Raw genomic sequence first — 25,934 nt, 5'->3', positions numbered from 1 at the left:
GTTGCGATCAAAAGAAATTCGTCCACGTTTTCCAATAATGTTCCTGCTCCTCTGCAAACTCGTTCTCCCTTTCCTCACTATGTCTCGTACAGTACTCGTTCCGGCTTTCTCCTGATGCAGTATTCCAACTTTTTGAAATACTTAAACAACACTGGATACTTTAGACTCAAAGAGTTATATCATCTCTCGACTTGGCCTATTACTCGTTCCACGATATGATGCTTGTCACTTTTCCAAAAACCAACCGGCGTTCTACTTTTTTTTTGTACACGACCCTCAAAACTGGACTCTTCCTTTCGATCCAACAAAACAGACTGCTTCTCTCTCCTCATTCATTCGCATCCTTCCAAATCGTTCCCCTCCAGAATTAATTTTCCAGCCAATCAAAAACAACTTTCAATCATGACATATTTACCAAAAAATACTTTCCTTTTTCTAAACATATCTTTATGGATTTTCAAGAAAAAATAATATTCCGACTATTTTAATTCTATTTTCAAACTAATCATATTTTTATCTATGTTTAAGAATCTTAATACACAGGTATATTTTTTTAACTGTCTACTATATACCGTGCGGCTAATGAAATTACCTACCCGCATATCTTGAAAAACTTAATGACCTATTCTTTTGTTTAATAATATATAATGTCCGTGGTTTTGATAAACAGTTCAAAGAACACTTTCTTAAAACCAGCACCTTAATTGCTTATTTAAACGCATTGTTCATGGGGCTAGTAAACACTTCTGCGAAAACACTTTCTTGAAAACTAGCTATGACTATTTTTACAAAATTTGTCTTATACGGGATGTTCAAAATTTATATGCTCGTGGTTGGGAAATATAAAAATTTTTATTTTAATTTGAATTTTAAATATAAATATAGTCTTTTATTTCCCATGTCAAATCGGAATATAACAATATGTATAAAATATATCGACTTAATTCGACTCCAGATATTTTTGATTTCTTCTTATTCTTGATGTGCTTATCCGTAACGAATGTTGGCGATCATCATGGCAATCTTTATCTTATCTGCAGCAACGCGGAAAAGCTGCACAGCAACTTTCGAGATTTGATGGTGGTCAGTACCTCTCGATTCTTCTTCATTCTTCTGACGACCTCCTCATTTGTGACTCGGTCAGTCCACGGGATACTAAGTATTCTCCGATATAGCCACATCTCAAATGCTTCCAATTTTCTGCACGTATCCTCGTTTAAGGTCTACGATTTAACACCATATAAAGGACAGAAAACCATTCTTACAAGACACGCAGCATTCTTATTTTTCACCAAGAAAGAGGATGTGGCTCTTGAAGAAGGCTCCCATCCGGTTGAAGGTGGATCTAGCTTTTCCGATGCGCGCTCTTATCTCTTGGTTGTTGGTGCCATTTATTATGGTGCCGAAGTAGTTTTAGTACTTCACTCTTTTTACAGATATTTACAGGATTTTGGTTGACGTAGAGTTCGATGCTCGCTCTTATTTCTTGCTAGTTGGTCCATTCTTCATTTATTATGGTGCCGAGTTAGTTGTAGTGCTTCACTCTTTCTACAAGGGTTTCGTTGACGTAGAGTTGACCGTCGTTCATCATTTTCTTGCTAATGCTAGTAATGATCATGCGCTTTGTCTTCTTTACGTTTAAATTGAGTCCATATTGTTAACTGTAATATGCGATTTTGGTCATAAGGACTTATAGGTCTTCTATGTAGGTTGTCCGCAAATACTATGTTGTCATCTGCATATCTGATGTTGTTTAGCCGCTACCCATTTAGTAGAATACCTTTTTCAGTTTAGTGCAAAGCTTCGATAAATATTTTTTCAGAGAAGAGATTGAAGATTAGAGGAGAAAAAATACAGCCTTGCCTTACTCCACGCATGATTTTCACATATTGGGGGTGTTCACCTTCAACTCTGAGATTTGAGGTCTGATCTCAGTAAAGCTTTTTAATTATTTTCAGATATTGATTGTGAATTCTTGCCTCTTTTGTATACGTCGTGTATACGTCGCAACTGACGTCTCTGCATCTCTGGAATAAGACTTGTACTGAGAACAAAGCCTCTCTTGTACCAACATCATTGATAAACTCAAACTTGTTGGAAGAAATTTAACTTTCACAGAGCTTGTAAATTCTCTTATGGATTATCTTTGGGAACAATTTTGGAAACTCATGAGGATTATCGTACGGTATTCTTCGCATTTTTTGGCACCTTTTTTTTTGGAATTGGTTATGTTGGTATTTGTACAGAGTTGTATATTTTGTTGAGTATCTTTGTGATTATCGATATTGATTCGTTCTCCATTAGTTTGAGTAGTCCTGCTTGTATATTATAAGGACCTGCTGCTTTGACATCCTTAGCTCTGTCATTGCAGAACAAACTTCCTGCTGTGATATTGTTGGTACATCATTTAACTCTTCTTCTAGCTCAAAGGTGTTATCTCTTTGGTCTTCAAATAGTTTCTCTAGGTAATCTTTTCACGTTCTTATTTTATTAATTAAAACTGTCAAAGTGTCAGTCGGAATGCAAATCTGTAATTTTAGAGCTCTTGTGTAATATGTGATCATTTCATTCATAAAGATTTTGACCAATAGAAACCAATAAAAATCAAAATTTCAGCGATTATTATCAACGATGTCATACATGTTACATAAATACCAAAATATTTAGGCATGCGTTTTAGAGAGTTTTATTATATCTAGGCCGCTAACTTTTGGAACAGTAAACGATTATATCTTATTTTGTCCTCAGGTCCATCGCGGATCTCGAGATAACCTCCTACGACGACTACGATGGTACTGACCTTCCAGAAATGCTTCAGAACCTCTTAGTTTCCGTGGAACACGCAATCAAACGAGTGCCTTTGGACGATTTAACGTTCCCTTGTCCCCAATGTCACCAATACGTGCCTTTGGAAAGACAAGAGGACGATGTGATGTCGTGTTCTTGTCAATGTTCGTGCCGGTTAGCGGAAAACCAAGTATTAAAAAAAGACTCTTCCATTCAAACTAGTCCTATGTTCGAATTCGTTGGATCCATACCACATATCGATAGCGACGAAGATGATGATAAGGAATCTATCAAATCAGGTAAGTGCTTTACATAAGTTCTAAAAAATAATCAGCACGAATATTGAGATTATTATTAGAAAGGAAACTTCTTCTTCTTCTTATTCTTTTTTCTTTTATTTTTCTTCTTCATCTTTTTCTTCAGCCTTAAGTAATCCAACTTTGGGCATAAGCCTCCCCCATTTAAATCCAGTGTTTTCTATTTTGCGCCTCTTGCTTCCAGTTGTGTCCTCCAATCTTCTTAATGTCATCAGCCCATCTCATTTGTGGCCTTCCTCTGCTTCTTCTTCCTAACCACGGTCTCCATTGTTGTATTTCGTGATTCCATCTTTTATTCTTCAGTCGAGCATTGTATCCTGCGAAGCTTCATATCAGATGACAAATATTCAACGAATCAGAACAGAGGAGAATTCCTTGTTTACATTTCTAAATTCGCACTAATCAAGCAAATCATTCGATTCTATTAAGTCTTAAAACGTAAAAGATAGCTAATTATTCATTACAAATGGGACCGACTTAATTAAAAGAAAATAAACACAAAGCACTTAGACAACTACGTTTAACTATCTTTCCTAATATTCATATCAATAATAATGATCTGATCCATTAGTTACATAAATAAACTCTGAGATTTAGAAGGTATATGGCGTTCATAAAATCCGAACATCAATATCCATCCTTTATTTTATCTTTCTCATTATTCGTACTAATGCAAATGATATAATTCCATTAATAATTCTCAATAAATCAATCAAGAAATAAAAACAAGGTTGAACCAAGTATTCTTCAGGATAAAAAAAACAAAAACAATCATTATAATTCTACTTAGGAATTTTTTCACGGCGTATTTCTTAATAAAGTGATAGCCGAGATTTTTCTTAAAAAAAATTGTGAAGTATTGAATTGAAGTATTTCTGTATCGTTACAAAACTATATTACACCTACGTTAATATTTGGGACTTTGGGAAGCACTTGTTTTTGTAGGATAGTGAGAGGTATTGGACAAGATTTCAAAAGCCGTCTTCTCCACCAAAGTTCTGAACCATACATATATAACTATCGATCCTATCACTGAAACCGTTGGTTTCAAGTCTTAAGTTTTACCTACCGCTCGTTTGCAGCCTAGAACAGTCACGTAGCCCTATTGTTTGATTTTAATATGAGTGCTAGAATTGCGTTTAGGCTCCATGGTTAGTCCTAGGTACTTGAGCTCACTGGTTCTTTCTAGTTCATTCCAAAGTAATTTCAGCTCACTCAGTCCAGAAAGCATCCTTTTATTAGCAAATTCTACTAGTTTAGTTTTAAAAGGGTTCACAGGTAGGTTCCCTGTCAGAAACCAATTCTCTATCTATGTAATGAAGAGTATGCCGCATCCGCTACAGTACTGGGAAATTTCCCCTAGTCACTATTGGTGCAGTCACTGAAGGTGGGCATGAGCTATTACCTCCGATTTCGTTGAACCTCCATATATTTGCATGAAAATTGGTGAGTAGTTAGAGGATATCTCAAGGAACATAGGTGACATGCTGCCAACTTGCGCTTTTACCCTGGGGGTGGATGCCACCCCTTTTCGGGGGTGAAAATTATTTTATTGAAAATAACCCCATAATTCGATAGAAGGACAAATTCTAAGAAAAATTTGTTATATAAAGTTATTAAAATAAATCAAAACTTTTTGAGTTATTGAAGATCACAGATTTTAATTTTTCTTGTGAAAAATGCATTTTTTAACCGATTTTTCATCAATAACTCAAAAACTATAAGTTTTATAGATTTTTACTAGATTTACTTTACTAGATAAACCTAAAAGTGAGTTATAGTTAATTGAATATATATTTTTTTCGGCGAGTAAAGACATCTAACTATTCAAGCTGAAATAACGGGAAAATGATACATTTGATAACATAAACTTATTAAACATTTGAATGCTATGCTGAAACAACGTTGTAACTGCCAATACTTTCATATTATGTAGGTTTTCCATGGAAAAACGTTCTAAATGTGCAAAATAATGTAGTGCTGACTGTGGTGAATATTATGAGACTTAACTTGCCTGTTTTGGTTGTTTGAAAATTAGTCAACCTTCAACTTTCGGTGTAACAACGTTGTATGTGTTAAAGTGGGTCATCTTTCGCATCAAATTTTCTGCATGTGTTTTGTAAATCGACATTTTCAATCGTGTAATTTGTCATTTCGAGCTAAAATGGATGTTAGTATAACCAATTTAGTGATTACCCAAATTAATAGAGGGAAAAAAACGTTTCTTACGAACATTCTTACGAAAAAACGAAAAAACATTTTTTATTTCTAAAACAACGTTTTAACCGCCTTACTTTCACACAACAACGTTTTAACCGACGGCGATTTAGCACGTTGTTTTATTAAAATATAGCATATAAGTTCATAAACGCTTGATTTGTATAACCTAAGGTTATTTTTGTTGATATTAATGTTTTGCATCCTATAGTCTATCATATTACGCTCGTAAATTTTTTTTTCACAATAATCAATTATAAAGTGTTTTTTTCAATTTGTCAACAAAATGTGATTTGGCGTTTACAACGTTGTTCCAGCATAGCATTCATTTGTCAAAGTACTTAAAAATATCTATCAAACGAGCCCCCGAACATGTTGATAGCATTAAAATTTATGCACCAAAATTTTTTCAAAATTTATTTTTTAAAAATGTTTCCAAAAAATGCTATTTTGTTTTTAATACCTCCATCTATTTTTAAGATATGAGGTTTATCTAAAAACCGTTTGAAAGCTAATTCCAAGGGCTATTTAACCACGTTGATAACCACGTTTAATCTTTTAGACTCCTTATTTTTTTTAATAAAAGGTTAAATGGACCCGGTTGCATGGTTTTCAGAGCATAATTTAAGATTTAAATGTTTCTATCTCGGTTATTTTTTACCGTATGGAAATAGTAAAACAGGAACACATATTGAACACATAAAAAACTAAAATTTGGTTATATATCACTTTTTACGTATATTGAGTATTTTTGGAGTTATTATCAAAAGAATATGAAAATTACAATCATTTTAACAATTAGTATACCTTTTTTTTTTAATTATACCTTTTTTTCAAAAATATCCATTCTAAACTGGTCAAAATTATTGAAATCATTACTTATGCTAATATAAAGAAGTTATTTTAAGGATTACTATAAATTTTAATTGTTGTGGAAATGGCGTATGTTTTATTTTTTACTTTTTCCTAAAGAATTCGAAAGGTTCATCATAACTTGCTTAATTTTGACGCCATTAACTTGTTCTGAAGCTCATTTAATATCTATTCTAAAGTACGTTGACAAATGATTAGCAGATATCTTTTATACCTTGCATCGTTTTCCCGTTATTTAAGCTTGAATACTTAGATTTGAGTACTCCTCGAAAAAAATACAGATTCAATTGCCAATAACTCACTTTTAACTAACATTAGTTTAGTTCTTTAAGTAAGGAATGTATTTAGTTTTTTATTATCATCAATTTCAGTAAGAGTAACTATTTTGTAAAAGCTTATAGTTTTTGAGTTATACGTGAAAAACCGATTTAAAATATGCATTTTTTTACTAAAAAATAAAATCTTTGGTCTTTAATAACTCAAAAAGTGTTGATATATATTAATAACTTGATATAACAAATGTTGCTTATAATTTGTCCCTCTATCGACTTACGGTATTATTTTTAATAAAATAATTTTCACCCCCGAGCGGGGATGGCATACACCCCCAGGGTAAAAGCGCAAGTTGGCATCAAATCACCTTTGTTCCTTGAGGTATCCTCTAATTAATCACCAATTTTCATGCAAATCGATGGAGGTTCAACGAAATCGGAGGGGAAAACCTTCAGTGACTCCACTATATTACAGTATTAAAATCCACAAGGACCTGTATACCATTGATCACAAATAAATTTAATGAAAAATTCCTTTATAAAAAGTATACACGTTTATTTAAAATTTTTATAAAGGAATATGTCTTCTTCTTCTTCTTCTTCTTCTTCTTTTATATAGGCAGTACTGCTTTTTTTTCTTCAACGGTGTCTTCCGTTCAGCCCCTAAGTTGTCACTCCATCTTTTCCGTGGGCATATTATGTCCTATACTTCTTCTGCCTAACGGTGACTTGTCCCTGGCTATTATTACTATCCTTGATTCAGACATCCTGTTTACGTGTTCATTCCACTCCTCTTTTCTGTTCATTACCCAGGTATTTATATTGTCTACCCCACATATGCGTCTGATTTCCTCACTTCTTACCCTATCATGTAGTCCTTTTCCAGCAATCCTTCTTAAGATCTTCATTTCGTTGGTCTCCAGATGTCTTCGTCTTTTGCTTGTATCTGGCCTTGTTTCGGCCGTGTAAGTCATAACTGGCCTAATAACTGACTTATATATTCGGGCCTTTGTTTCCAATCTTAGGTGTTTGTTTTTCCAAATTGTGTCATTTAGGCATCCGGCCGTTCTACTGGTTTTAATTATTTGGTCTTTTACCTCTTCTTCGATATTTTTGTCGGCTGATAGATTAATTCTCAGGTATTTGAAAGTCATTACTTGTTGTGTAATTTGATTGTCTAACTCCAATTTGCATCTTATTGATTATTTGGCTATTACTAAGCTTTTTGTTTTTTGGTCTGATATTTTCATGCTCATTTCTTTTGCGTTAATGTTGAATTCTTACAGTAATCTTTGTAGGTCGTCTTCGCACTCTGCTACTAACACGGTGGCATCAGCGTAACAGAGTATTTTTATCTCTCTATCGCCCATTTTGTACCCTCTTTTTTTCTTCACTTGTTTTATTATTGCATCCAACATTATGTTAAACAGTAGAGGACTTAGTGAATCGCCTTGCCTGATTCCTGTGATTGAATGTCTGGAATTGTTCATTAAATTTATAATTTATTTATTACAATATCGTTTGTAAAACCCTGGACTCAGATTTCTTGGCTGTTAATCCCATGAATCAGGTCGTCAACAATTATATTTCATAATGTTGGTGACACTACATAACTTTGAAGATATTCCTTAGTTGCCCCTAGTCTTATGGAAGTTTCTTACGTATTTGTCTATATTATTCTTCTCTACAAGTTGCCTAAAAGCATTAGGCAACTTTTGCTTTCACCGATTTCCACTGGTGCAGTGGGTTTTTATTAAGATTATTTTTCGTGATGTAGTAATTCAAGATTTTTCCTATGGTTTTCGATATGGATAAAATATGATGATTTATTAGCCTGTATGATTTTGCGTATGATTGGCGTGTAATTTATTTTTTCTGGTTTAGAAATAAACCCAGTACCCCAGAGTATGGCTAGCTTTAAATATTTGGATTAGGGACCTATATTTATTTCCAGTCCCTTCTTGGACTGAACGTATAAGCATTGCTGAGACATTTCAAGTATCTTGGCACAGCTGGTACTCAAATCATCTTCTTATATTTGTTTCTGTACCGATGTTGGGTCATACTCGCATACTCACATCATAATGACCATCATTAAGTGCGTTCGCGGGTGCCTGTCGGCGACTAGTCGGCGACAAATTAGCAGCAAAACTCATGCGCACTTTAAAATGATATAAATAATATCGTTAATAGATAAATATACAATGTATATTTACCTAGTATAATTATTGAATTAGTTATTAATATTAATTAAAAGTAAACATACCTTGTATATTTATCTATTAACGGTATTATTTATATTAAGTGAGGTTAGAAATTGTCGGGGACAATTTGTCCACTGTATCCGCGAACGCAAATGTTTCGAGTTATTGCAACAAATAAGTCATTGCATATATACTATTATGTACTTTGATGCTATTGATATGAACAATAAGTGTCTGTAGCTACAGAACCCTTAAATGTAGGTACACGGCCTAATGAGGAAGGAAGTACGGTCTGATACACTTGTTTTGACAGTTATTTTTAGAAACAAAACTGCCAAGATTTTGGATAGGAATAATTTGATTTGGCGCATGAGGTTGTAGATCTTACGAATCTGTATTTAGTTTACTATTATATTATTTATCGTTTAAAGTAAAGATCAGCAACATTATGTTATAAATAATAAGAAAAACTTAAACGCAATTCAAAAGAGAAACCATGCAGTAATAATATGCCAGTGTTTAATAAATTTCAGTCCAATTTGCTCTAAATAATTGCAGCAATTACCTTCATGCGAAAAAGTATATTTATACAGTAACTATTCTGCGGTATTAGCCTTTGGGGTTAATGTAATTTTGTCTAAAACAATTCTAAGCGTTTTGTGTTTTGTTTATATTGTTTTCTGAAAATCTTTAGAAATTTTCCAACTCCACACCATTGATTTATTCACATCAAACTTAAAATTATATCTACATATTATATACTTACAGGAAACTTATCCAGAAACAGTAGTTTTTCTCCTCGGTTTTCTTTTATTAATTATAGTTTGTCGAAAAAGAGGGTAAAATAGATGTGGGATTTCAACGATTCTTGACGAAAATTTCTGTGGTGTTATGGCAGAAGTTGATATGTCCAAAAAATCGTGTTTTTGGGCTTCAATTGATATGTACTCTAAAAAGGATGTTTAACAAGGTGGCATAAGAAGATATGTGCCTACGTGAAAAATGAAGGTGACTACTTATGCAGTAGCATAAGTTGATATGTCAAAATTAAGAAAAGTTTAAGTAGCCAGAACATGATATCAACATATCAGGTGATAGTAAAATGAATTATTTGTAAATATTGATACTAATTAGTTTTATAAAATAAAAAAGAAAGAATTCCTCTCATTGGCTGTATACCATAATAAAAAATTACTAAGGAAGTAAAAATCTTCTCTTGTAGGTATATGGTATATAATTTATTAAAATTTTCTAAAAAGATCCTAGTTGGACTTAAAGTGGGTACATCACTAGTACAAAACAAACGTTTTCGAACGAATCAGTCCATAATCAGGTTAAAAACTTCAGAAAAGTAGTTGGAACTAGCTACATAGGTAGGTCAAATGACCTTTTTTTATTTGTTTATCGTAGATAAAATATTGTATGAAACTGTGCGTAAAGTACTTTTTGCGAACTTACGTGATGTATAGCACTCGCTTCGCTGTCACTCGTGCTCTAAACATCGCGTGCGCTCGCAAAAAGCATACTTCACGAACTGTTTCATAAATAACTATTTCCTGTCACTATGTTAGTTGCCAAACTCCTGCGATACGTCTAAATGTGGGAAACTATCAAGAAAATGTAAATCTATAGGTTTATATTGATAATTTTCCACCTCTACTAGTTTCATCTCTTTTTACTTCACAACATATTATGTTTTGCGTCTTTTATGTTATTTTGTCGGTTCTTTGCGCACTCATCACAGCACTAAAGAACCGGCAAAATAACGCAAAAGATGGAAAACATAATACGTGGTGATATAAAAAGAGACGAAACTATTAGAGGTGGGAAAATATCAGTAGAAACCTATAATTTAGTTTAAATTACATTACCACTAACTTTAGAGAGTTTCCAACTTTAGACGTTAACTTCAGAGCTAGTTGACCTAGAGGTGGGAAAATATCGGTAGAAACCTATAATTTAATTTAAATTACATTACCACTATCGAGAGTTCCAACGTTTAGACGTTAACTTCAGATCTAGTTGACTTCACTCATAATCAGGGTTGGCAGGTTTAAATTAACATGCTTGAAACCTTGGTTTATACCAAGGTTTACACCAACTGGTTTTTTAAGAAAAAAACAAACTGGTTTAAACCAATTGACTTTTTTAAGAGAAGAAAACAAACTGGTGTTTTAATTTAAAATTTTTAATACATCTGCCGCAAATGAAGAGAATAAAGATAAACAAATTATATTTTTGTATTTTCGAACTTATCTTATTTGAATTTATTACGTTTAAAGATGTTTTTTGTTATATTAATTTTTTGTGTCTGTGAATAAAAATACAAGTTTTCTTAATAATTTTTCCATTGTTTATTAATTACTATTATGTTATAAAATTATTTATTTATTTTTAAAGTATTTAGACTTATAATACTCTGTATCAAATAAACCTAGTTTAAACCAAATAAACCTTGTTTAACCAAAAAAAAACCTGTTTTTTTTGGTTTTTTGAAAAAACCCTGGTTTTTGCCAACCCTGCCATAATTACTGTACGTATGACGTTCTTCCTAACCTAGTTTATTCATAGAGGTATATATTAACATAGAGGTATATATTATATATGCTAATATATAACTCTATGAGTTTATTACGTTATGTATGTATTCTTCTTATTCTTCTTTTGTTTATTGGCCTCCACCTATTTGGGCATTTGGCCAACTCATCGTCTCGGAATAAAGGAAAAATCCCTTATTTACCTACAATTTGGAGTTGATATGGGACAAAGACAACAAAGGTAAAAACTTTTCAACTGCCGACCATTACACAATCTACTTTAATTCACACTTTTAGTTTGAAATTAAGATTTGACATTTCTATCTCAATTTGACTTTTTTGTGTCAGCCGAAACGAATAACATGGGGCACTAAAATAAAATGATTTACGACATCGTCATACGTATAATTCTGACTGAAGGCAACTAGCCACGTATAGAACTACCTTTATCTCATACTATCTCACAACGTCATATGTCATATCATATGCTTTCCATCTTTTGCTTTATTTTGTCGGTTATTAGGGCACTCATCACTGTATGTATATATTGTATTTAAACATTCTGAAAGTCAAAATCGCCATCGATTCATAGAAATATCCAATTAAATTTTTGTCTGTAAGTGGAAATTATTTTAAACGAACAAGAAAGTTTCCTTCACGTTTATCATTTTTAATTGCAGCTCATTGAAATGGAAAGTAACATTGTATAATATGAAATATTATTTACTTCTCAGGAAGCAATATGAATCTATTGAAATTATTAACACATAAAAAGTTAACTGTAGAAAATAACGGTTTGAACAAATTTATATTTGAAAACTGCACGATAATGTAAAATTAAATAAATCAAATTTATGTTTTTTGCATTACTGGATTGTCTATAATTAACTACGCGATCAATGTATTTTTATTTATTGAATAGCCTCAAAGTGAGTGAACAGTAATTTGATGGAAATAATACGAAAATAAATTTTCGATCATGTACTTAGCAGACTATGTTTAGCAGACTATGTACCTAGCAGACATTCTCACCCAGACCTGTTTGAGGAGCATACACACACACACACCCAACATACAATACCTCTTTATCAATTACAAATTTCACTGACATCATTCTATCACTCAATCTTACAACTTCTACTACGTTATCTTTCATTTCACTATCAGCAATTATACCAACTCCATTTCTAGTGCTACGACTCCCTATAAATTGTGGTATGTAGCTATTATACAAGGTGTCCCGAAAATATTGGTCATAAATAATTATACCACAGATTCTGTGGTATAAATAGAGGTCAAAAATAGGTTGATTGAACCTCACTTAGCTATATATAATAGTGCACACAAAAAGAGTTACAGCCCTTTGAAGTTCCAAAATGAAAATCGATTTTTTTCATATATCGAAAACTCTTACGAGATTTTTTATTGAAAATGGACACGTGGCATTCTTATGGCAGCAACATCTTAAAAAAATTAAAGTCAAATTTGTGCTCCCCATAAAAATTTTATAAGGGTTTTGTTCCTTTAAACCCCCCCAAACTTTTGTGTACGTTCCAATTAAATTATTGTTGTGGCACCATTAGTTAAACACAATGTTTTTAAAACTTTTTGCCTCTCCGTACTTTTTCGATAAGCCAGTGTTTATCGACATATTTTGAATATTTGTCGAATCCACCACATATTATTGTGTATGGTTAAGTACGATTATAGAGACCTGTTAATAATCTGAAAATTTATTTATAATTTGCATTTTTAGGTATATTTTGAAAAAGAAGCCACATCTCGATAAAAGGTGACTTGTCAAAAAAAGACTAAGAGGCAAAAAAGTTTTAAAAACACTGTGTTTAACTAATGGTACCACAATGATAGTTTAATTGGAACGTACACAAACATTATGGGGCTTTCAAGGAACAAAACCCCCAGAAAATTGTTATGTAAATATATTAAAAAAGAAGCCGCATCTCGATAAAAACTGGATTAGCGAAAAAATACTAAAAGACAAAAAAGTTTTAAAAACGTTGTGTCTAACTCATGGTACCACAATAATGAATTAATTGAAACGTACACAAAATTTGGGGGGGTTTAAAGGAACCAAATCCCCATAAAATTTTTATGGGCTGGACAAACTTCACTATAATTTTGTTTTAAGCTGCTCCTGCCATAAGAATCATACATGTCCATTTTCAATAAAAAATCTCTAATAGTTTTCGATATATTGAAAAAAATCGATTTTTATTTTGTAATTTTAAAGGGCTGTAACTTTTTTTATGAGCACATTTTTGTACTAAGGTAAGTTAGGTTCAATCGAACTATTTTTGACCCCAGAATATGTGGTATAATTTATGACCAATCTTTTACAGGGGGACACCCTGTATATTAAATATAGACTGAACATATTCTACCTATAGTCGAGTTTAGATAGTAATTGTACATTGTACAATTAGCAAGAGGGTAATTTCAGATCTTAATATACTGCATTGTACTATTTTAAATTTTTTATAGTGTCTAGCAAACCATTTCTAGCTAATCATTTTCAGTCAGTTACTTTCTTTTTCATATTATAATTATTGGTATCTTACGTAAAAAACATACTTATTACCTAATTGAGATAATAAACTCTTTAAATGTTCATATAATTTGTGTAATAATTTTCAATAAACTGGCATTGTAACCAGAGTGTTCAACATTTTAATTGCCCAGATGTCCTATAACTAAACATTTCGATGCACTTTCTTTTTCTCCAAAAATCAAATAAAACCTGTGGAGTATTTTGCGGTTTCCGGTGAAAATCGCTAAAAATGATAAAGCCTTCGTGACCACCACAAGCAAAAACCCAGGCCAGGCTTAAGGTTACATGGAAAGTATCTATTTTATCAAGAATTTTTTAAAGTACCGAGTTGAAATGAAAATCAAATATATGTAAAATGTTCTAAATTTGTTTTAATAAACCTGTCTATGTACAGGGTGTTTCAAAAAGGTAACACCGTTATAGGAAAGTTAAAAACTAAAAAATAATTTAGGTTTGCTTTGTAAAACATTTTTATCACTCCAAAAATTTACACAAAAAAATTTACAAAATTAAGTTTTACACGAATATGTTTGGGTTTGGTTGATGTTGATGGTTTGGTTTTTATATCTAACTTACACAGAGAGGGGCTAGTTATAAAGTTCGTACCAAGTTTTATTCAATATAACTTTTTTAAGGGTAAAGGTAGAATTATTAATCAAAATTCCAAAACATTATACATTTTACATTAAAAAGGTACTCTTGGTAAAACTCGATACTGTGTATAATATGTACTGCGTGTACTATATATCTCGATTTTCTCAAAGTTTGCCATGGGCAACTGACATTTATTGATTATAAGCGGCTGGCCTAAAATGCGTGTTTTAGGCCCAAACCAGACGGGCCACTCTGCAGCGCTACTCTGTGGATCCACCAAGCAGCTTCCCATGCTTTACCGTGGGTTCTTATGTGAAGTGGACGTCGCACCCCAGATGAGCGACTGTGACCAGCCGCAGTCGCCGAGCCTCACTGCTAGTGGTGTCCACTAGTGGCAAACGCCATTCAGATGGACCACTTTTGTAGCTGCCGCAGATGTTTACGAGAATTTATAGGGTGAGAAAAAGTTAACGAATACAATTTACCAATCTGCTTAGCATTTATAGATTACGAAAAAGCTTTTGACATCATAGAATTATGGGCTATTGAGGAAGCACTGGTCAATAGCAGAATCGATTCTAGATATAGGATATTAATACATAATATATACAAACATGCTGAAATGGTAGTCACGATGGATAACGACATGAAAACTAGGCCAATCAAAATCCACCGAGGAGTAAGACAGGGAGACACCATATCTCCAAAACTATTTACTGCCGCACTTGAAGACATCTTTAAATCATTAAATTGGGAAACAAAGGGACTCTCGATAAATGGAAAGTACTTAAACCACCTAAGATATGCAGATGACGTGGTACTAATAGCCGACAGCTGGAAAGAACTGAAGGTGATGATCGATGAGCTTCATAGAAAATCCCTAAAAAAAGGACTAAAAATGAACTTGAGCAAAACTAAGCTAATGTCGAACAAAGATGATCAACCAACGATAACCATCCAAGGAACAAAAGTGGAACATGTAAAAGAATATATATATCTAGGTCAGAATATCAAGGTAAACAAAGAAAACCAAACTACCGAAATAAGAAGACGAGTAAGAATGGGATTGGCTGCATTCGGAAAACTATCATATATACTAAAAAACAAAAAGATACCACAATACCTTCGAACCAAAGTGTTCGATTCTTGTATCCTTCCCGTTCTCACTTACAGAGCTCAAACCTGGACATTCACGAAAATGAACATGGACAAGATTAGAAAAACTCAGAGCCATGGAACGACAGATGCTTGGTATCTCACTCATAGATCGGCAAACAAACGAAGCAACCCGAAACAAAACAAAAGTAAGGGATGCCGTGGAACAAGCAGCTAAATCAAAATGGAAATGGGCAGGACACAACGAACGTCTCGAAAATGGTAGATGGAGCAAAGAAGTTGGAAACTGGCGACCGTACGAAGCGACGAGACCAAGAGGAAGACCTCAAATGCGCTGGAGCGATGACATCAGAAGAGTCGCAGGACCAATATGGAAACGCCTCACACACAACAGAGATGAATGGCGACAAATGGGAGAGGCCTTTATTCGACATTTCGAATAGAAAAAAAGGCTATAAAAAAATAGGGTGAGCACCTAAAATGAAATTCGATTCGGAACGGTTTTTGATTGAAGTGCAAAACAGGTCGGATATATGACGTCATCTTTGAATTATTTGTTTCTGATTTTAAAGAAGGTAGCTATCGAAAAGAATAAATCACATAAGCAGTATTTTCTCTATTTATATTTACATTTTATTATACATTGGATGCATTTGAACTAAACAAAACAAATACTTAAAATCTTGTTTGTTTATTTATACTGGAGTCCCATCCTAGATCAAAAAAGGTTTTATTGTTTGTTGTTGAAAACAAAACGATAAGATATCAGCACAGTATATAGAGGTTCCCTCTTTATACTGTGATATCAGTTAAAAGGGGGTTGCAAGCTAACATGTTTTTCACTTTCACTCAGTTGTCAGGTTGTATCAAACTATTTTACGCCTGTAGGACACCAGATGTACTGGTTGATTTTTTATGTGCTTCTTTCTGTGATATAGCTGTTTTTGTCTGGTTGTTCTTAATTCCATTTATGGAGTTTATTGGTATTTTTTAAGAGCATTGAAATTTTCTAAAATATTTAAAACTATGGATACAGTCGAACCCGCTTATTAGAATACCGGTTGTAGGAATATCCCGGTTTAAGGAATATAAATTTGAGGTACCGAAACTGTTTTATTAGCAACTAATAATAGGTTATTAGAATATAACTGTTAGAGGAATACTTTTGCTTGGCACGAAGGCTATTCCAATAAGCGGGTTCGACTGTATTACAAAAATTAATTTTGACGAACACACTTTTTAAAAAAATATTAGCAGGCAAATTTTGAATCATTTGATTAAATTTACTGTTTTTCTCACCCATTACATTAAACGCCGCATCCTTCCAAACGATGATCCACTTCGCAGCGTAGTCGCCGGCGCTAGAAAATCGCCTGTTTCAGCCACTCTGTGGATCCACAGAGTAGCGCTGCAGAGTGGCCCGTCTGGTTTGGCCCTTACCACATAGAGAATAAAAGGACATCGCACACATCTTATGGAAAATATAATGTCACTCAAATTCAATAAAATTTATACGAATAGATTCGTTTTAAATTAACTGTCAATTCTTATCATTGCGCCAACTCTTAATTATGAATTATTACGGCGCAAATTGCAATTAAAGTTTATCGAAATCACATTTTTGGAGTCTATAAACGTGTCAGTTATAATCACTATTGCTCTGGGTGCTATTCAAAACAGCTTAAACCCCGCTGGGCCTAAGCGGATTAGTGAAACTATTATAATAAGATGCTTAAAAGCTCGAGAAGATTTATGAACTAACTATAATTTGGGTATTTTAAAATATTTTTTCTCTCTCTAACTTATGTACCTACCCATTTGATTTCAGATTGATTTATATCCATTTCTGCTCTTATTATTGAAAATTAAGAGTTGGCGCAATGATAAGAATTGATCGTTAAATTGAAACGAATATATTCATATAAATTTTATTGAATTTGAGTGACATCATATTTTCCATAAGATGTGTGCGATATCCTTTGTTCGTTTTTTTTTTAATTTTTATTTAGAACAATAATTATTGTAATAAGAAGGTTTAATGTCATTAGTTTGTTTCAAATATGATGAGTTTCTTCTTCTTCTTTTTTCTCTTTGTAAACAATTCTGCTTGTTCATTTGCGGATTGATACCTCTATGGGAGGTTGACACTCCATCTTTTGCGCGTCCGCCCGATAATTCTACCGATTGGCGATTTATCTCTTGCTATTTTGACCAAACGTGTCTCCCCCATTCTGCTTATGTGGTTATTCCATTATTTTTTTTCTTTTTACTGTCCATTCGTTTATATACTGTACGTTACATTGTCTTCTAATGTCTTCACCCCTCTTTCGATCTCTCAGCATATTTCCTGTAATTCTTCTCAGTAGATACTCTTATCTCTGCCGTTTCCAGTAGTCTTTGTGTTGTGGCTGTATCGGGTCTTGTTTCTGATGCATTACGTCATTATTGGTGTTACACTGGCTTTATAAATTCTTGATTTCATCTCAGTGTTAATATGTCGGTTTCGTCATAATATAATGTTATTAAGACATTTTTGTACTTGATTTCTCACTTCTTTGTCCAGGTCTCCATAGCTTGATAATGTAATTCCAAGGTATTTTATTTCCATGACTTGTTCAATACTGATACCATCAATTTCTATTTTACATCTGATTGGTTCTTTACTGATTACTATTGTTTTAGTTTTCTGAGACGAAATTGTCATATTGAATTCTTTTACCCTTATGTTAAATCTGTGGACTAAATTTTGCAGACTATCTTCATTTTGGTTATGCATATTGCATCGTCTGCGTAACAGAGTATTTTTACTTCTTTGTTTCCCATTCTATATCCTCTTCCTTTGTTGGCGTTTTTGATGGTTTGATCCATAATTAAATTTAAGAGCATATGACTCAATGAGTCTCTTTGTCGTATTCCGCTACCTGTGTCTATAGGTTCTGTAAGTTATCCATCTATTCTTACTTCCATTTTGTTGTTTTGGTAGATGTTTTCAATAGTTTTTATGATATCTAGGGGGACTTCTCTATTATACAGGAGATGGATTACATATTTGAGTCTTCCTCTGTAAATGCCTTACTACCGGTACTTTCAAAAATTATTGAGAGACTCATAAAAACCCGTCTTATGTCTTTTCTCATTGATAACAACATCTTATCCCAAAATCAGTTCGGCTTTTTAACTAATAAATGTACCACTGATGCCATGTTTTCTGTGCTTCATGAGGTTTACCAAGTACTAAACAATAATCTTTATACTGCCACTGTTTTCTGTGACTATTTTGATTAAAAAACTAAATTTCTGTGGGATTCGAGGTATTTCTTTGAATTGGTTCCAATCTTACTTGAATAATAGGAAACAACTAGTTAGAGCAAATGATACTGACTCTAGTCTCAAAAGCATTGTATGTGGAGTACCACAAGGTTCAGTATTGGGTCCTCTACTGTTCCTTATCTTTATAAATGACATCACTAACTTAAAAATCGATGGAACAATTTTTCTTTTTGCTGATGATACCAGTATCACTTGGAGCAACTCAACTATTGCATCTCTTCATGCAACTATAACTTCTGATTTGCTTACGATAAAAACCTGATCTGACTCTAATTTACTCTCTTTTAACGTGGATAAGACAGTAGCATTATCCTATAAAAGTGCTCTTCAACCCCTGCTTGTTAATAACAGCCAGATCTCTACCGTTGATTCTGTAAAATTTCTTGGTATTTTTTTAGACAGCAACCTCAAATGGTCCCTTCATATCGATTTGTTAAGTAAGAAACTCGCCTCAGCCTGCTATGCTATAAGATCTGTTTCGAAAGAACTCAATTTAGCATCTTCTAAACTAACATATTTTTCCTTGTTCGAGTCTCATCTTCGATATGGTCTTCCGTTTTGGGGTTCTAGTACAGCTGCCCAATTAGATGTTATTTTTAAATTACAAAAAAGAGCAATAAGGTATCTGTTTGGCCTCAGAAGAACAACACATTGCAGAAGTTACTTCAAAGATCACGGAATTTTAACTCTTACATCTTTATATATTTTAGAAACTGTTTGCTTAATTCGTAAACACGTGCATGTCTTTCCAGCAAGGCCTCATCATGACTACTCCACCAGAAATTCAAATTTTGATGTCTATTTACCGATCCCGTCCTCTGAGTTAGTAAAGAAATCTATATTATATTCCGCAAAAAAACTATACAACCATCTTCCTTTACAACTCAAATCTGCAACATCTTTCCCCAAGTTCCGTAAAATGACAAAAGCTCATCTATCTAAAAGACCATATTATTCAGTAGAAGAGTTTCTTAATGACTAACTAAGAAATTACAGTAATGTAGTAACCAAACTTATCTATTTGGGTGTCACATGCAACAGCTTAAACTTATTAGTTCCTATGTCTATAGTTTACTTTGTTGTATGTTCACTTTGCAATTTCTATAAATTGTTGCAAAATATCGATTTTGTTTTTTTTTTCTTTACTTTATTAACTTATATTTTGTATTTTTGTATTTTTTTATATTGACGATTTATCAAATTTCAGAAAATTGTATATGTTATTGTTATTGTTGGATATTATTTATTTATTTTTTATGACTTTATATTAAGCTTTGTCCATAAAATTTGTATAATTTTCAGTGACAATAAAGCATATTTCTATTCTATTCTATTCTATTCTAAATGCTTTCTTCAAGTCAATCATAGAAATGCTGGTCTATTATACTCTAGTGATTTCTCAGTAATTTGCTTTATGACGAATATTGCATCTGTACACGATCTTCCAGTACGAAAACCTTGTTCATCTGGTAAACTTATCCCCTGATTAATTAGTTCTTGTAGAATTTTGGTTGTAAGTTTTAGGGTAGTATTTAACAAGTTGATACCTCTGTAGTTTTCTGGCTGCTTTTTATCTCCTTTTTTCACTAGTAGAATTAGTTCGCATATTCTCCATTCTCCCGGTATTTTATTGTGTTATATGATTTTGTTAATTAATGTTGTTAATTATTCTGTAATTGCTGCTCCACAGTATATCAGTAATTCGTTTCGTATTCCGTCCCTACCTACAGCTTTTATGTTCTTCAGATTCTGTTTTTCGAACTTCCTCTGTACTTATATTAACGTTTTCATGATGAGTTTCTGTCTATAACTTATTATATTTTTCGATACTTTTTATATTTGCTATTATGTAGGTATATCGTGAATGTGCTTTATGTTTTTGAGATTGTCTTCTACAGTATTCCCCTAATTTATCGGGTTGTTTTGTTTTGATGTTCAAGCCTATAACTCTATTCATTTTTTTATTATTCCCGTATCTTTGTAATCTATCTATCTATCTAATCAGCCCTAAACATCCATCCTTGGATATTATTATAGGCCTCCTCGTCCTTCTTCCATGCCTCTCTATCTTGGGCAATTTGCATCCATTTTGACCCAGTGTGCTTCTTCAGGTCATCTGACCATCGCATTTGTGGCCTTCCCCTTTTTCGTTTGTGGTTCCACGGTCTCCAATGTATAATCGTCTTAGTCCATCTTTCATCTTTCTGCTGTAGGGTGTGTCCGGCGAACTTCCATTTAAGCTTTGCTACTTGGGTTGAGACATCTTTCACTTTTGTTTTGTTACCGATCCATTCGTTTCTTTTCCTGTCTGATAGTTTAATGTTCAGCATTTGTCTTTCCATGGATCTTTTGTCTTTGCTATTTTTTCCATATTTTGTTTTGTAAACGTCCATATCTGAGAGCCATATATTAGAACAGGGAGTATATATTGATTGAAGACTCTTGTTTTTAGATATTGCAGTTATATCTTTGTAATATAACCGCAAAATTGACAAGATCATTAGCAAAATAACCAAAAATATGGTCAAACTTTTGGAGATAAGAACAGTTTTCATAATGAGTAAAATTGTTATAGTCGACAAGCTTGAGGCACATTATTTGGGGTATTATTTTCTCTTGGTATATCCTTGTGTCTTGGTATCTTTTGTGTTTTGCCGTTTTTAACTAAAAATTCACGACAGAATTCTAGCCTTGAAGTCTTCCGAGACCTTGGATACTCAGTTGTATCGGTTTATTAATTAACCCTTAACTACTGGCATGAATGTTTCAGGACGTAGACTCTGACATGCGGTATGTCATACCGTTGCCTACTCTCCTTTGTTTTCAATATGAAGTTCTCTTATATCACTGTGTTTGTTTTTTTACATCCAAATACTGCTCCAAATAAAATAAACTTTATTTTTTCAAGAAAATTATGAACGCATGCATACCTACTATTTCAAAAATGGTGGAGGTTTTTACAAAACTTATAAACTGCACTACAAAAAAATTTGAGTATTGGTAACTCAAAAATAACAAAATAGTGCTTTCCACTGGAGGTAGAACAACTGGATAAACTTGCTGTCATTCTAATAGCGAAAGAATACACTGTATTTTTTTAACTACCAAGTAGCACCAAACGGGTTTATTAAGTCTTTTAAGGATGCTTTAAAACTGTAGAATAAAACTAAAATTAGAACCATTTGGTTTTTAAGTAAACCTTAAGGTTGCAATAAAACCGCTTTCAGCATAAAAAGGCCCACTCTGAAAGAGGTCAATAAAACCAAAAATAAAAACCTTCTTAAAACTTTGTTTTGTTAAGCAACTGGTTTTAAAGCTGCTGTGAAGGTGCTTTTAAAACCATGTTAAAAGACACTTTAAGTGCAGACAGTTTTATAGCAAACTTAAAAAGGTTTCTTAAATGGAGACTTTTAAAAACAATTTACCATATTAAATGATTCTTTAAACTCATATACTCCATATAGGCCAACAAATTTTTACATGTGCTATGATAGGTAGATACGTATTTGTAACCATAAAATAATAAAAAGTACTTGGTTATTTCGGACAGTCAAGGTAGAAAAATACTTGCGCACCCAACTTTATTGATAATGTTAACAAAAATAGGTCTAAATAACTGACGCGCCCTAAAATTTCTGACTTTTGGTGATTAAAAAATAAAAATAATTAAAAAATTTAAATCCGAAAAATATTAATTTGAAAGAAAAATAATTGTATCTACAATTTTAATGTTTTAATGTTAAAATATATCGAATTTATGTATTTAAGTCGCTTATTTGTAATTCTTAGGTAAGCTTTATATTGTAATCAATCATGGCTTCAGCATCTCCAGAAAGCAATATTGCCGAAATCCAAATAAAACTATTTGGTCTATCGACAGAGAATTGTTAGGATCAATTGGTTTATTTTATACCTTTCCAAGAGCATATAGCCTACATAAAAGCAAGGTTACCTTGGAATTAAAACCGTTTAGTTTTAATGCTGCTGTCAATAATGCCACTAGGTTTTAATGTGAATCTAACCTAAAATCGAGACGTCGTAGTGCTGTGTGTGTTGTATTTAGCTTTTAAAATGACCAGTTTGTTTATATTTTAAGTACTTGCGACTTATTTCTTCCATACTAATTGTACTTCCACTTTTTACAACACACTACACTACTGTTTCGCTCTATAACAAATGGCATACCATTTTGGACATGAAAGAAGAGGGGATGAGTTTAGTTTTATTGTTTCTAACAAGAAGCATAGTTTAGGCTTTACGATAACCAAATTGATTTAGTTAAGAGCGTTTGGTTTTAATACAGCCTGCTAATTGCTTTTAAGAAAGCAACTTTAAAGAACACTAAAACATAGTTTTAAGGCGTATGTTTTACTGACATAATAGTCTTGAGATCAAGTAGTTTTAATAATAGGTTTTATTAGTCATATTAGGAGAAACTTTAAAACTGTAATAAAACTAAAAGGCAACAAACAAGAATCTAATAAAACCAAAGAGTCCGGAAGTTCTTCATAAAACTGATTAGTTTTAAAGTGAACTGAGAATAAACCATTTTAAAACTGCAATAAGACAAATTATCTATTAAGATTAATTAGTCTTATTTGATACTCTTATTAGATACTTTAAAACTAGTGACAAATGCTTAACAGTTTTAAAGTTCTGGCAGTATATCTACAGGGTAACTTTAAAACCATTATCTTCTTATTTGCCACAATAAAACCTTTATAAGCCTTAAATAAAACTAAAATGTTTTTATTGTGCTACTTGGGTATAGAAACGTAAACACTGACATGTGGCACGTGATACCGCAAGTAAACTTTATGTCAACGTAGCTCAAAGACTAAACCATACAAAAACTGCAGCAGTTGGGAGCAAGTAGAATTACACATCACTTGGTACAGATGGTGTTCTTTCTATATATCTTTTATAAAAGACGGTTTACAACAAAATATATTTTTGGCAAAGTATGGCATACCGCATGTCAAAGGTTAAGGGTTAAATAGGTTTGAAAAATTCGTCAATTTCATTTTTTCGTTGTTTTCATGATCACTAGATGAGGTAGTGAAAATCGAGTGCGAATTTCAAACTAAACTTTTTCTCAGCCCCTAGGTATGTCTGAGTTCTTCTTTCTTCTTTTGCCATTTAATTCGTCCAATTTTGAACATATGCTTTCCCCAGTTTCCTCCATTTGCTTCTGTTCAGTGCTTTCTGTTTCCAGTTCGTTCTTCCTATCTTTTTAATGTCATATACCCATCTTATCTGGGGTCGTCCTCTTGCTCTCTTTCCTGTCCATGGTCTCCATTGTCGTATCGTGGTATTCCACCTATTATCCGTTTGTCTGGCGTTATGACCTGCGAAGCTCCATTTTAGCCTGGCTATATGTTGTCATGCGTCTTTGACTTTTGTTTTATTTCTTACTGTTAATTTTACTCCTAACATTGCTCTCTCCATGGCTCTTTGTGTCTTCATTATTCTATCCATGTTTGCTTTGGTCAAGGTCCATGTTTGTCATGCGTATGTAAGAATTGGGAGTATACACTAGTCAAACACTCTTGTTTTTAAGTATTGTTGTATTTCTTTAATCTTTAAGACCCATTTTAATTTCCTAAATCCTGCCCAGGCTAATCTGATCCTTCTTTTTACCTCCGCTGTTTGATTTTCCTTATTTGCTTAACCGCTTCTATTGTGGTGTCGTTTAGTATTACGTTTCTATTACCTTGTGTGATTGTTTTTGTTTTGGAAAAATTCATTTTTAGACCTACTTATTCGGATTAATTTTCTAGTTCGGTTAGCATGGTTTGTAGTTCTTCAAAACTTGATGCTACAGCGTCTGCATATCTTAGGTGGTTTAGTTTCTTTCCATTTATGTTTATTCCCTTGTTTGTCCATTCCATTGTTTTGAAAACATCTTCCAGTGCTAATGTAAATACAGTACAACCTGCCATATCCAGACCTGTCATATCCGGACCTCCCCATATCCGGACGGTGCATAACCGTCCGAAATCTACCGAGAACGGCAGTCCTGCTATTGGACAACGCACTAAAAGAAGAACTAAAAGAAGGCGAAATAATGTATTATAGAATCTATAAAACGTGTCTATTGACGAACGTTATTGACGGCGTTGATTACTGGAATGTACGAAGGAGAAAACATTTCAGAGACTGTAAAAGAAGTAGTGGTCTTGATATCCGGATTTTTTCATATCCGGATCGGTCTGTCGCCACATTGATCCGGATATGGCAGGTTTTACTGTAGTTTAGGAGAAATAACATCTATCTGTTGCACTCCTCTGTTAATTGGTATAGGTTTTGTGGTTTCTTCCAATTGTACAGCCATTGTTGCTTTCTTATGTCTCAGTTACTAATTAACAATCCAAATCAATGCAATTCTGTTTTTTAAGCATGTACTTTCATTTTAGGGCGGTAAAATTTATGAAAGAACATAAAGCCATCTCTGCATTGATTAATCATGTTGACTCCTTTCCCAATACATACAACGCTTTGCTCCACTTTAACGGCTTCGAAATTTTTGCATATTTAGCAACTCGTGATTTGCAGTCTGCTCCGAGGGAAGTATGGCATCATTTCCCTGTTTATAATATTTTAGAAACAATACAAATAGCCACGATATTTGTCGTTGATTGCTATGTCTCCGGGGTGTGTGTCTCTATCCAAAAATGGTTGCTGCGAATGAAAAAGTGACGAAAGTGATTCTATTTTTGTACCTAGATAAGAAAATACATAGACACGATTTAAGTCTTGGTGATATTTACTATAATAGTGATTGTTATTAATATATTGATTTCATTTGCTTTCTAAAAGACGAAAATATGAAACAAAATATTGATATTATCCTAAATAAAAATGTAAGTATATGACAGAGAAAACATTGTTTTAATATGAAAACATTATAGATTGATTATGCCCAAATAAAAGAGGGCTAGAAGGAACCGTTAAAGGGATTTTATTGTTTCAAATGTTGAATGGACACCCAAACATGATAAACCTCGGGAGTGCTACTATTTAAAGGGGTGCGTTTTTGAGAAAGGGATGAATTAGGATTAAAACGAAACAAAAAAAAAACGAACGAAAAAATGCAGACAAAAACTTATATCGTTCCT

At 33.0% G+C, this 25,934-nt stretch overlaps 1 protein-coding gene across 2 annotated transcripts in view; it reads left to right on the top strand.

Annotated features, from left to right (window-relative positions):
- Nucleotides 1–25,934, top strand: part of LOC114328735 (puratrophin-1) — a 988,347-nt gene that overhangs the window by 499,339 nt on the left and 463,074 nt on the right. For both annotated transcript variants that reach the window (XM_050661949.1, XM_050661948.1), the window contains exon 3: nt 2,749–3,086. In XM_050661949.1, coding sequence (XP_050517906.1) covers nt 2,749–3,086 — 338 coding nt within the window. The remainder of the gene's footprint in view (nt 1–2,748; nt 3,087–25,934) is intronic.

This window comes from Diabrotica virgifera, chromosome 9 (genome assembly GCF_917563875.1).
Source record: "Diabrotica virgifera virgifera chromosome 9, PGI_DIABVI_V3a".
In the NCBI taxonomy this organism is placed as follows: domain Eukaryota; kingdom Metazoa; phylum Arthropoda; class Insecta; order Coleoptera; family Chrysomelidae; genus Diabrotica; species Diabrotica virgifera.
The sequence above is the reverse complement of the archived record's forward strand: the minus strand, read 5'-3'. Positions and strand labels throughout refer to the sequence as shown.